Here is a 13,059-nt window from a genome sequence, read left to right as displayed (position 1 = left end):
CTATCGCCGGATAAGGAGCGGATGGGGGTGCCAATGATTGCTTGAGGTGCACTTTTGGATAGATGGGCCTCTTGTCAGCTCAGCGAGCGCTGGGCGAAAACCACGAAATGCGCGATCGCAAGGTCCTTCTGGCCAATCGTGGAGGACACTCCTCACACTCACAAAGCCACAGCTCTCACTTCTGGTGGGGGTTTTAACGGGTCACTGTCCAATCGGTTTAAAATTCATCAGTCTTCAGCGAATATTAGTTCACTACGGAGGTATAGGAGCAAAAATATACCATTTTCATGGTTTTTTACACAAAACAACTGCAACATTCAAAAACAATGGGATTTTGGACAATTAAGGTTTTTTTATATTTACACAAACAAATTCATTTAAAATGGAGTAACTTTAACTGTTTGAAAACTAATACCTTACTTTACAAAACCGGTATTTGTAAAGTAGAACATTGAAACCAAATATTTTTTAAATTAAATGAACGAAATTTAGCATTTTGTTAATAAATCTATAATTTTTAAGATACCACAGAGTGCTGGAATTTCCAATTTATTTTTAGTTTTGACTTTATTTAAATTAATTTGGTAAAATATTTGTTTATTATTTGCTTCGGCTACTGCAACAAAGAGAGGAAAGGCTGTATATCTATCGTCTATTTTTATCTTAAGAACCGAAAGAGATACTTTAATTTATTCGTTCAAATCTGAAATTTTGAAATATGTAATTGCAATTTGTGCTAGTAGGTAATTTGACAAACTGTAAGCTTGTCTAAAATACTGCAATTTACAGTTAAAACCAGGCAAACAGAAAAATAACAGTTAAAATCGAGATTTTTATTTTTAGATCATTACAAAGTCGGTATTATATGACTTTTATTAACCGACTTCGAAACAAGGAGGAGGTTATCAGTTCGTCGGAATATTTTTTTTTTTTTTTGTTTTTGTTTTGTTTTTATGTATGTTACCGCATAACTTTGGACCACGTCAACCGAGAGGAATACCCTACCTCTTTGTGGTTTGGTGCCCTGAACACGAATATGAAGTATGTTTTGCTCAACCACGTCAGGATGGTTTCCTAACCTCAAAAAACATGGCGGATATTACGTGACAGGCACGTTTTTTGAGGTTAGGAAAAAATCTTGACATGATGGAGCAAAACAGACTTTAGATTTGTGTTTAGGGCACCAAAACACATAGGAGTAGGGTACTCCTGTCAAAAAACATTACACTTTTTTGTGGGGCTGTGTGATCGATATTTTGGATTTAAATTTTTTCGATAATTTTTAACCTTTATGACCGATTAAATCTTTAATAATCTAAAAAATTCAATCTGTCAATAGCGGTTAAAACATGAGCGAAAAAATGAAATTCCAAAAAATAACAGTTGTTTTTGATCGAAAAAACAGAAATAAAAAAAAAAAAACCGTTACATTTTAACGAAGAAATACATAATCAATTTTAACAGTTAAATTATGATTTTAATTATAAAGATCTTAATCGTTGCGGTCCCTGCTTAAAACTATGAATATGGCAATATTGGTCGAAAGATAGAGAGTTAAACATATGTGTTTTCAAAAATCCGCATTCTCTTGGAAGCCGCTTACGCTTTCTACTCGTCTATGTACGTATTTTTATATGACCTAATATTTTGCCAAACTTTCTTGTTTGCAGCTATAAATCATCGATTTTTTCTCCCTGACCTAATCGCACGCTTTATACGCTCCTGCGTACATACGATTATATGCATGCATAGTCTGTTTCCATACTTTTCAATAAATTTCGCTGAGCTCGCTGGCTATCCGACATCATAAATTGTGGCAGTTTAAATTTTCACACCCTAGTACTTTTTTGTGTGTTCCTTTCAGGAGGAAATGTGTTCAAAGCAATTTGTCACTCTAGCGACAACCACTACATCAGCTTTGTTAGGATATTTAGTGGGTGTTAGAAATACGAAGGTACGATGTTTGTATATTTTAAGTTATATAAAATTTCGCTACACATGTATGTATATGTATATTTACATGGATATGTACATACATACATATGCTTTTAATTCGTATACGAATTATTATAACAATTTTTTTTGCGCGAAACTATCGAAAACTCTGTATGTATTTTTTGGAAAATCTGAAACCAAAAATACCAATTTTCTTTAAAGCTCACAACATTTGTTAAATTGGGCAATTGTCCTGAGAAATGCATACAAGACGAACCTGAAACTTAATACCTTTCCTATTTTGTTCTCCAACCTCCAACTTCCTTCATTTGTCTGTTTCCCATGGCAGCTGCCTTTGTCTTAGGTCCTCTGAGGCAGAACGTGACGTTGTCCGCAGTTATCAGCAACTGTGTATGTATGTACATACATACCTGCCGGATCCACTTGAAATCGCATTTGTTTACGTGCACCAATCGTTTTTTTTTGTGCGCTTTCCGTGCTGGATCCTTCGTCTGCTAAGATTTGTTGCATTCGCAAACATTCACGCCTCGAAGCAATAACGCTCTTTTTTTAACATTTAACGCAAGCGTTCGAAAAAATGCACTTGTGCTCGTTGCTTTGATTTAGTGCTGCAACGTTTTGCCACGCAACGCTTGCCACAGGATTCACCACATCGCACCTGCATCGCACCACCTCGGGCACGCTAGAGTGGGTGCGCTTGAAGCCTATGCGAGGTGGCGGAGATAGTATTTGTGTTGGTGTCAATATTCGTTGCTGCGCTGAACGATGGACGCACATGAATTCTCAGAAAGTGATAAACGATTTTTAACGATGTGTTCGTCTGCGTCGTCTGCTTCGGTAGCACTTGTGCCACATTCGATGCCTCTCGTAAAGCTCGATGCACTTTTTATAGCGTGTGGTATTTTGCATTTTGCTGTTCGTTGGCTCGTTGCTCTTAACTATTCGTTCTTTGTTGTCTGTTTTTGTCGAAAGACGTGCGCCTCAGTAATTGCTGGAGGATATTTGGTACATTCAGTGCAGTGTCGTTGTTCATTTGTTTTGTGCAAAAGATTTTTGTCCAAACGACCAAATGATGAAAGCTGCGGCGAAACCGGCAAATGAAATGTTGGCGTTGTTAAGTGTTTGAGTAATGCGCGCTTTCTTCTTTTGTCTTTTATGGCAAGGATGTATGCGGATACTTTATTAGATTCGGGATGATAATGAGATGAAGTTTTAATATTTCTAAAGATTTGAAGCAGGTGCACACATATGTCAAATTAGATTCAAATGAGAAAAAAAGAATAAGTTCTTGTTTGGAAAGCAATGGTTTTATTAACCTGAAATTTTCTCTAAACACGATCGGTGGATATTGGCGACAGAATTATCGCACCACGAGCTGCCATTAGGCTCATCCAAAACCGGGTTGTTAAAAGGTGCGGAAGCAGGACACTCTAGAGTTCTGCAGCGATTTGATTTCGTTCTTTAACGGGACGGTTACTGCGCCTCCTAAACGGCTACCTACATTCCCACAAGAAAGGACTAGTTGGGGCAGGGTTACTGGAAGAAGGAAGCAGTGGACTTCTTCAAGGATGTATCAAACTTGGAGGCAGTTTAGGTAGAGGTGTCTTTTGCCGGGAGATCTCCATCAAAACTATGTTCAGACTTCCTTACTTATTTCGTATCTTTCAGACGGAAATAACTGCCTCCGAGGAAATGGCAGGCTCACTGCTGAAGAGTGTGATGTCAGTTAGGTAGGTTAGTATATACTCCGATAAACAAGAGGCTACCAGAACCCTGAACGCTATGGTGTTAAAATAATGTCTGACCTCTCTGTGAACCGCATCGGAGTACTTTCTAATAACAGTGACATTACGGGAGACTATGTGGCTGTGAGTACCGAAGACGATGGACATACTGCAGTGGGTTAAAATACAGTGCCTCCGTTGTCTTGGCCTTGTTGTTCGGATGTACACAGACGCTCCAGCCCTGAAAGTATTCAACTCGGAATCCGCTGGTCGTAGTTGAGGAAGAGGGAAACCTCTTCTGCGATGGAAAGACCAGATTGAGAAGGACTTGGCGAGATTGCCTGCTACCTAATTGGTTATGATTCCACTATATCCTGGTACCAAAATGAGCTAAACCCAGTTTCTGGATGAAATAACCACACAAACTTTGAGCATCACTCCACTTCCTCATACTGTATCAAGCAGGTTCCCCAAGCTGTAGAAAAGGAGCCTTCTGCTTGTGCCCTGATACCATGGTAGGTCTTGGAGCCATCAGTATAGTTTCCGAGGTATTGGTCGTTCATTGTCCCAGTTGATTGGGAAAACGATCTTGAAGTTGTGAGTGACGTTATATTTCAGACAACGAAGTCAACGAAGTTAGTGCGAAGGGCTTCCTATTCTTCTATAACCCTGAGAGTGGCTGCCTGTACTAACTTTTCCTCTGCATTGCCTCCTGAAATGAGTATTGTACTAAATATTAGAGACTATTTTTTGATTACAATGTGCAAAGGAGGCAAATCTAGAAGCGCCTCGAGAGTGGGTGTTGTTGCCATTGCACTAGTAATGGCTACCCAGTCTACTCGTTGGAGTTTGCTGAGTTTGGCCTGCGTAGACTTATAATGAAACTTCTTTTGAAACTCTCCATTTTCTATCGGTATACTAATAAAATTAGTAGACAGAGAGAGATCTAAGACCTCCTAAACTGGTTAGGCTAACAAACCTAAGTCGGTACTAACCTTTTAAATTATTGTTACTGCTGACCCAGATGTAGTTACGATAATAAGCATCACATCCAGCGACGAGCTACCAATGGTCTACTAGTCTCTGTACTAACACTTTCGGTAATTCCAGCGCATCAGCAGCTGGCGAGATAAATAAATGACACACACACATAAGCCGAAGCCGGACAAATACATACTTAGCAAAAATGTCCAACCCAAATATTGGTTTTTTCGAACTATCTTACGAACTATCTTCGAAGCAATAGGACCATAGCTGCAAAGAGATGTAAGCGCCAAATGTTTTTATTTTGTATTTTTGATCAAATTTCCATCATATCTGTTTCATGTCCAGCAACTGTAAATGGCACCGCAAGGAATTTACGACGCACTCTAAAATTGAGCTTGGGCAACATAAAAAAAAATATGTAAAAAATTTCTAATACAAAATCTATGAAAAATAAATGTTTCCAGAATTTTTTACTCTTCAAGTTGCCGGGGACCAATGGAAACATACCTGCGCAGCTGCGAAAGGCTCTGAAGGTGTCGTGAAATAGGCTGCCTCTTATTTGTGCGAACTGCGGGAGGTTCGGGAACATCCCCGAGGCTTTGAAGGTATTCAGGGTTGTGTTCATCCCGCAGGCCGGAAGGGCTCTCACGTTTCCCCTAAGGATTTTAAGCCTATAAGTCCGTTCTCATTTTTGCTAAAAGCGCTGGGAAACTGGTGGACCTGCACATAAGAAAAGGAAATCCTTCTGTCTACCTTTCACGAAATAATGATGCTTATTGCAAGGGAAGGTCGATGGATATCGCCCTACACACATTAGTAAAGAGGATAGGGGAAGCCTTATGGCCTTCCTCGACATCGAGGCGGCCTTCAACAATGTCCTTCCGGAGGCAATAGTGGGGTATGAAACCAACGTAATAAAGCTTATCTACAGCTTACTGCGTGACAGAACTGTCGTGATGAAAATATTTTGGCTTATACAGCTCGAACTTTGGCAGGTAACTCATCGGTGAATCGCGCAAATTTAGACTTATTTGACAAGTTTACACCAATCGCCTTCTTAAAAAAAGCTTTTAAAAGCGTGTAATCTATAGCATTAAAGCTGGAGAGGAAATAATAATAATATAAAGTGATATGAAAAGCAACGTTAAGATTGACCAGTAACTTTCTTAAGCAGTAATGTACTTATTTGTATGTACGTAAAATCATACTTTTATTATTTTCATGAAAAAACTAAAATATAAGGCATGTATATATTTTTGTTTCACTATTGCATTATACATACATACATATGTATGTATGATGTTTTTCAAGTCAAGTTCAGTTTATTAATAAATAAATACGAAACATGTAAGGTCCGAATTCAATGTCGACCCAGTTTTATTTCTTGTTATTATACCAGCATATATACTATGTATGTATGTAAATATGTACATACATACATATTGTGCTTATTATAATTATCTACTAACGTTAATCGTAAGCTTAGTACGTAACTACTTACATATGTATGCTTGTATGTAAATATGTACAAATCTATACATGTATGTACATATGTACATACAATGTTTATTTCAAGTCTATGCCTATGCCTAGAACAACAGGCTCTTTAAAAAAAAAAAATTGCTTTTGTTGCAACATAGGGCTCTGGGTCCCAGTTGAAGTAAGTTCAAAGTCAAGTTTAATTTAATTACATATGTACGTGCTTACAACTTTGGGTGTTGAGCAAAATCAAACGAAGGTATAATATTTGCAAAAAGTTTTACATATGTATTTGTAAATTTGAGTTTGTTGATTTCTATCCACTTTGTGAACAGTTTTAATTATATCACACGTTTAATAATGTACAGAATTATTTCAAAATTTCATGTTTGTGGAAAAACGCAATCAAAGTTTGATCAATTCATACAGTTGGTATACCAAAACACAGATGTAAAGACACATATTTTCTTCATTTTTGGGAAGTTTAGTCATCTGTTAGGCTGAAAATGTTCTGTTTATCAAGCTTATATGATGAAATATTCAAAATCGATAATTTTGAATTATCCCTTCCAATGAAAAAAACAAATTTTTCCTCGAATGCCACCCCCTTCTTTTTACGAAGGCCACGGCGAGCGCATAAAGAACTAAGATTTCAGGGCATGGAAGGGAGAAAGTGACTCTGCCCGGCTGGATGACGTAGTTGAGAAGTAGCTTCAGCAGCTATTGAAATATCCTTAGCTACTATTAGGTTTTTTAAGTTTGTATTCCTAAATAATAATAAATACCATTGAATTATAATATAATCATGTTTACATGTGTCTTATACGAAATCGGTTGAAAAAAAGATATTGTAAAAAAATCATCTTCAAAAAAGCTTTCAATATTTTTTGGGTGTAAAATCGCACCAAAAACAAAATGTCGGGAACGGTCGGATAAATTTTCTATTGGTGAAACGCGGTGAAAATGAGTTACACCTTTTCTTTAAACTGGTTTTAGTAAAAGAATCACTTGAATATTTCATTAAAAATAAACCAATTCAACATAACAAAAAAATTTTTAAATATACATTACATACTCAGAACTTATGTATCTTTTGAAGAAAACCCTTTTTTCACAAAATTGAAATCGATCGCCCTTGTGGCTTTTGGCGTTGTTTTAAACTTTACATTTTTCTTCTCAGCTCATACGAGATGAATTGATCATACACAAGTAATTTTTTGCAAAAAAAAACCGACTTCAACTCTCATATAAAAAAAAAAATCTTCTTCGGATCTTAATCAGATTAGTATGGGACCACCTCTAAGACACTACCTTTCCGAGGCAAAAAGAGTTATCGAAATCGGTTGACGTGGTCCAAAGTTATGCGGTAACATCATAAAAAAAAAAAACAAAAAAAAAATATTCCGACGAACTGATAACCTCCTCCTTTTTTGGAAGCCGGTTAAAAACAGGTGCAAAAGGTCGAGAGCCGTCTTGGCCATATTTCTACAGCTGAAACATCATTTCACCTAACACAAAAGAATGAAACAGCAAAATCGATCATTTATTTTTGGATTTATGAGCACGAATTGGGGACTAAAAATCACTGTGGGACTTAATCGATTTTTTTTTTTTCAATTCAGCGCATTTTCATATATAACAACGGTGACCATATTTATGGGAGCCGAATACGGGACAAAAAATAATTTTGCAAATTTTTTCCACAACCACTTACAGATCTTAAAGCCTTCTTCAATTATCCTAGATGTATTAGCCCTGAAACAGCATCGTTATAGTAACATCACAAATTTGTAGGATAATTTTCACGAGATTTTTATCCCGTAAAATTTGTTAAAAAAAATTCTTTAAAGTTTAGTATAATACAGCACAATTTTGAAGTCGCTAAGGCTTACCATTAATTTCTGGAAATTTTTTTTTGTTAACGATGTTACGCATGTCTTTCACACGCAGTAAGTATGTTCGACCATTTTTTTGAAAGAGAAGCAAATGAGTATCACTTTCCACTTGCACTCTATTATACTGAATTTTAATAGGTGGCATACACGGTGCATCTGACTCTCGAGTCATTTGTGTACGTGTTGACTCGCCTTCGACTGCAAACAGTTGAATCATTCAGAGTCATGCCGGGAGTCATGTTGGTGTAGCTAACACATATTTATTTTCAGAAACACATCCAAATCGACTCACGAGTCAGACGCACGGTGTATGCCGCCCATAAGGAGTTACAAAATTGGAAACCAAATTTTTTTCTAAAGATTCTAATTAAAGAGTTTAAAATTTTGGTGAAACTTTGCAGAATTAATTTTTATAGTTTTTTGCACAAAGTTGGAAAATTGGTATTATATGGTTTGTGTTTATTAAAAGAGCTTTACTTTCATAAAATAATTACTAAAAATTAAATAAACTAAGGAAAAATAGCCAAAACTTACAAAAACGTCGAGTCCTAGATTCTATTTTGGTCAATGTATGTATTCCTCGACTCGGTTCACATACATTTAGATTAGAAAATAATAACTATTTATGGGGAAAATTACGATCATATACCAACATCATTTAAAACTCGTTCACAGGCATGCCAAACACCGAATACGGGACAAAAACAGGACATTAAAATAAATACAGAATATTTAGCGTCCCGTAAAAAATACATAAATTACCAGGACAATAGGTCAGAAAGGAGAACTGTCCCGTATAATACAGGACGGTTGGTCACCGTATATATAACTATGGGAACAAAGTGAATATACCCTAGTACGCTCGTGGTATAAAAAGCTTAAAATGCATTAGAATTTAAAAACATCGAAAATGTAATCAGCCAATTACCTGGATATTTTGAGACATTTCCGAAATCGGACTTTTTGCCTCTCTCAGATCAATGTGCGAGGTAGTCTGTCACGCTAGCTGTAGTAGACGCCACAAGATCGCAGATTTTACTTGCCTACGAGACTCTATCTCTCCTTTCATTGGAACTTTGCTTTACGTGCGTAGAGCTGCACAATCAAATCCTGGGTTTATTTATAAATAACCCAAAACAGACGGGCCCATCATGGAGCAGAGTGGTGTCACCACACCTGCCCTTGTTTTGGTTACTAAACCTTTCATTAAAATAGGCAAACAAAAAATATCTTTTAAATTTTTTTACCAAAAGCTCAGAAAATACAATTCACATAACTGTCGCTGAATAGCAGTTCGCATTGATAATTGCTACTTTGTTTTAAATTATGAATGAATATCTCGACCGAACAAAGAGAAAGCATCTGACGAACGAGATTGAATAGAGCGAAAGAGTCAGCATAAAATAAATGATATGACTTAAAATATATAACACTGTGCAACACAAAAAAAAACATTAAATTTTTGACAACGGAATCTGGTCGAAGTGACCAAAAATAATATCGGCGTTTTGAAAGTTGACGTCTGAGTTTTATTTTCCACACTCGTTTTAGTTAGGTTTTAGCACCCCTCCGGAATAAGTACAGAATTAACCTTGAAGCAAATTTTCAGTTAAGACTTATTACTGGCATTTAAGTTAAATTTTGAGCTTTAGTATGTTTAGAAACTTATGTAGAATTTAAGGGCAAATATTTTTGTAAAACATTTTAATCTGTTACATCCTTGTTTTGTGTGTATTTTTCACCCTTTTATAAAAAAGAACCAAAAAGGCCCACCTATTAAGGGTTTAGAGGATTAAAATGTTCCACAGAAATGTTTTCCGTCGTATTTTACATAAAACTGCTGAACACACCATATATCATAAATGTGAGTATCAAATGGTTTCCTATGCCGATTTACAATAAGAATCTGCAAAATGGGGGACACTTTGACCTTGAACCTTATTATTTTGGAAAAAGTTGGATTTTGTTGTACAGTGTAATTTAAGTGGCAAGCATGAATACTTGTACATCCCCAGCGTAGTCCCAAAGAACAAGAATAAATAACAACAATAATTTCTTCGGCTTGAAACACATTGGAAACGACGGGCTACGGACCACAGCTGTCAAATTATTTTAACACGTACTAATAATTAATTTGGCGGCGACACGGCAACACTGCGACTAGCCAAAAATGTAGCTGTGGCCAGATTAAATCTATTTCTAATTTTCGAGCGACTGATAAGATTTTTCCTCTTCTGTCAAACTCAAACTCAAATTCAAGTTGTCGCTGCCGCGTTCCAAAAATTCATATCGCTGGTATCGTGTGGTGATGTAGTTTTCGATGCGTTCAGAGCTTTCCACTTGCGTGTTTAGATGCAACCATAATCATATTTGATTTTGCAATAGGGCATACGTTAACGTTCCGAATGAAAATAATTATATGTATTTAAACGACATACATTTGTACATAAATTCATATAAACATTTTCCGTATTCTACTTTTAATTAATAATTAAAAACGAATAATCGCATTATAAATTTACTGTCACCCTGTAAAAGCTCTCCCAACTAAATACAAATAAAACGACTCTAGCTAATTTAGAACTTTTTGCTGTTCCGGTAATTGCTTAATAATTGGATTGAATCTTAAAACGCAAAATCATAGATATACATACATGTATAATTATGTACTTCATACTTAATTATGTATATGTTGACGTATGTTTGTATACAAGCACATTTATATTGTATTTAATTCAATTAAAAAGCTCCTAGGGCGATAGTTTTCGCTATGAAAATATTACTCATTATTGATTGAGAAACAAAAAGAAATAAAACAGTATTGCGATAACTAACTGTAACAGTATCACTGATAAGTCACGACATGGAAAAATAGGGTTTTGCTTGCATATGTATGTGTGTAAATGTATTCACCAAACTGTTCAATGAACTGTTTCTAAGCATGCTTGTTACTAGTCCATTTCCGACTAGTAGTTACCAGTTGCGAGAAGTTTTGCTATAAACATAACTTATCCCATATGTCTTTGATTTTGACGAAATTTTAAGATTGATGATTTAAAAATTGCTCGAAAATGTTGTATTGGTGCAACTAAAAACGCGGAGAATACCACAACTTTGATTGGGTTGTGTTAGGTTAGGTTAGGCAGGCTGCTGTTGTGAAGATACCCAGTGTGGTGCCAAACCTATCGATACAGGTCCCCAGATCCCCATCTTCATATCTTGTCGAATTCAGACGCGCCCTACACTAAGCCAATACCTAAGCTGTCCATTACCTCGAAGAAATGGCTTTCCAGAAATCGGTAGCGCATTCTTCGTAGTGCGATGCATTCGGAAAAGAAGTTATTAATGGATTCTTTGAGTATCCCTTCCTCATATTTACAGCTTCCGTTGAAGTGTTTTAGCGAATTCCGTGTCATTCTCTCATCGAGTGATGGCCACAGTGATCATGATACCCTGAATGTGTCTAGATTAGTGCAGCTGCTGTTACTTGGTTGGTTGTAGTGCCTCCCAAGTTACCATTCAAGATTCAATTAACGCATAGGAAATGAAATACTGTTTCCTCGCTGTTTCGTTGTATAGGAGTGCTATTCGGCAAATTTTCGCGCTACTGTGGACCCGGCTGGAAGGATGTAATAACCACACCAGATTGCCTTCAATGGCAATTTTGTTGACTAGATTGCTTCGCCAGTATGTGTTAGGGTTTGTCGTCGTGCAGTTGGCCGTTCCCAGTATAGGTTTTTCAAAACTCTCTTCTGAATTCCTCAGAAAGATGGCAGAAACACGGATCTGAGAGGCAAGTTAAAATTTTTAGGAACACTTTTTTGCGAGATCCAATCAGCGTATCTCCCTTGCGCCATGTTATACTAGTGAATAACGTAACATTAGTCAAGTACAAATCCTGTATTGGCTGCGTATTTTTATTAATTTTACATTGCAAAATTGTCAAATAACTTAAAACACCTAAATTTGGAGATATATTCATTTCCTTAAAATGTTAGAACCTATCAAGTTAGGTACTACTAATTTTTTAAACAGTTGTTTTTGGTGCAAATAGGGAAATGCATCGAATAGTGGCGAATTGAAACTAAAGTGTTGATTTCTTTTCTACTTTGCTGTTTGTTATATTCTGAATTAAAACAGTTCATCAAACTCATCAAGTTGTAGAGTAGAACATTAGAAAAAAAGTAAGTTCGCCTGGGTCACACTGGAGAAGTGAAACTTACCTTACATAACTATTTTGTCTCATTACCAATATACATACATACCTACATCTGCTTTTGCTTAAGGTTATATTTTTTGTCTCATTTCTATGTAGTTCCCTGCCTCTACCCCTGTTCGTTCTATTTACATTTATGTTATTCTGTTTTAATTTATCCTAATTTTTATCTTTATACTGTATCGATAACAAAATCGATAGTAACATCCAAGAAAATATCGATAACAAAACCGATAAAAATATCGATAAATAAGCGGCAACAAAATCGATTAGAAAATCGATAACAAAATACATAAAAAAATCGATAAATAGTCGATAAATAGGCGATAACGAAATAGATAACAAAATCGATAACAAATCGATAACAAAATCGATAAATAATCAGTGAGAAAATCGATAACAAAATCGGTTACAATATCGATAACAAAATCGATAAAAATATCGATAATAAATTCGATAAAAATGACGATAACAAAATCTATAACAATATCGATAACAAAACCAATAACAATATCGATAACAAAATCGATAAAAATATCGATTATTATATCGATAAGTTCCGAACATATCGATAGCAAAATCGATAAAAATCTCTATAAAAATTACGATAACCAAATCGATAACAAAGCCGATAAAAGTATCGATTATTATATCGATAAGTCCTGAGAATCCTGAAGATCTCTAAAATCCCAAAATAGTTCCCAGATTGAGGCTCCGTGTCTCTATCTACATCCTCTTCCCTAAAATTACCTTTATTTTAATCTTTCTTCCTCTATCTTCGTCTTTACTTTTATCATATCTT

The 13,059-nt window shown here is 35.8% G+C and overlaps 1 protein-coding gene across 1 annotated transcript in view; it reads left to right on the top strand.

Annotated features, from left to right (window-relative positions):
• The first annotated feature begins 3,752 nt into the window (after positions 1–3,752).
• The window catches only part of LOC118741811 (alpha-aminoadipic semialdehyde synthase, mitochondrial-like), a 30,279-nt gene continuing 20,972 nt past the window's right edge, over positions 3,753–13,059 (top strand). Inside the window, exon 1 of the mRNA XM_036473784.1 lies at positions 3,753–3,854. Coding sequence (XP_036329677.1) covers positions 3,753–3,854 — 102 coding nt within the window. The remainder of the gene's footprint in view (positions 3,855–13,059) is intronic.

The sequence above is a fragment of the Rhagoletis pomonella genome, unplaced genomic scaffold (genome assembly GCF_013731165.1).
Source record: "Rhagoletis pomonella isolate Grant_MI unplaced genomic scaffold, Rhpom_1.0 Rhpom_scaffold_00006, whole genome shotgun sequence".
Classification (NCBI taxonomy): domain Eukaryota; kingdom Metazoa; phylum Arthropoda; class Insecta; order Diptera; family Tephritidae; genus Rhagoletis; species Rhagoletis pomonella.
This window is presented reverse-complemented; position numbering and strand designations above follow the sequence as displayed.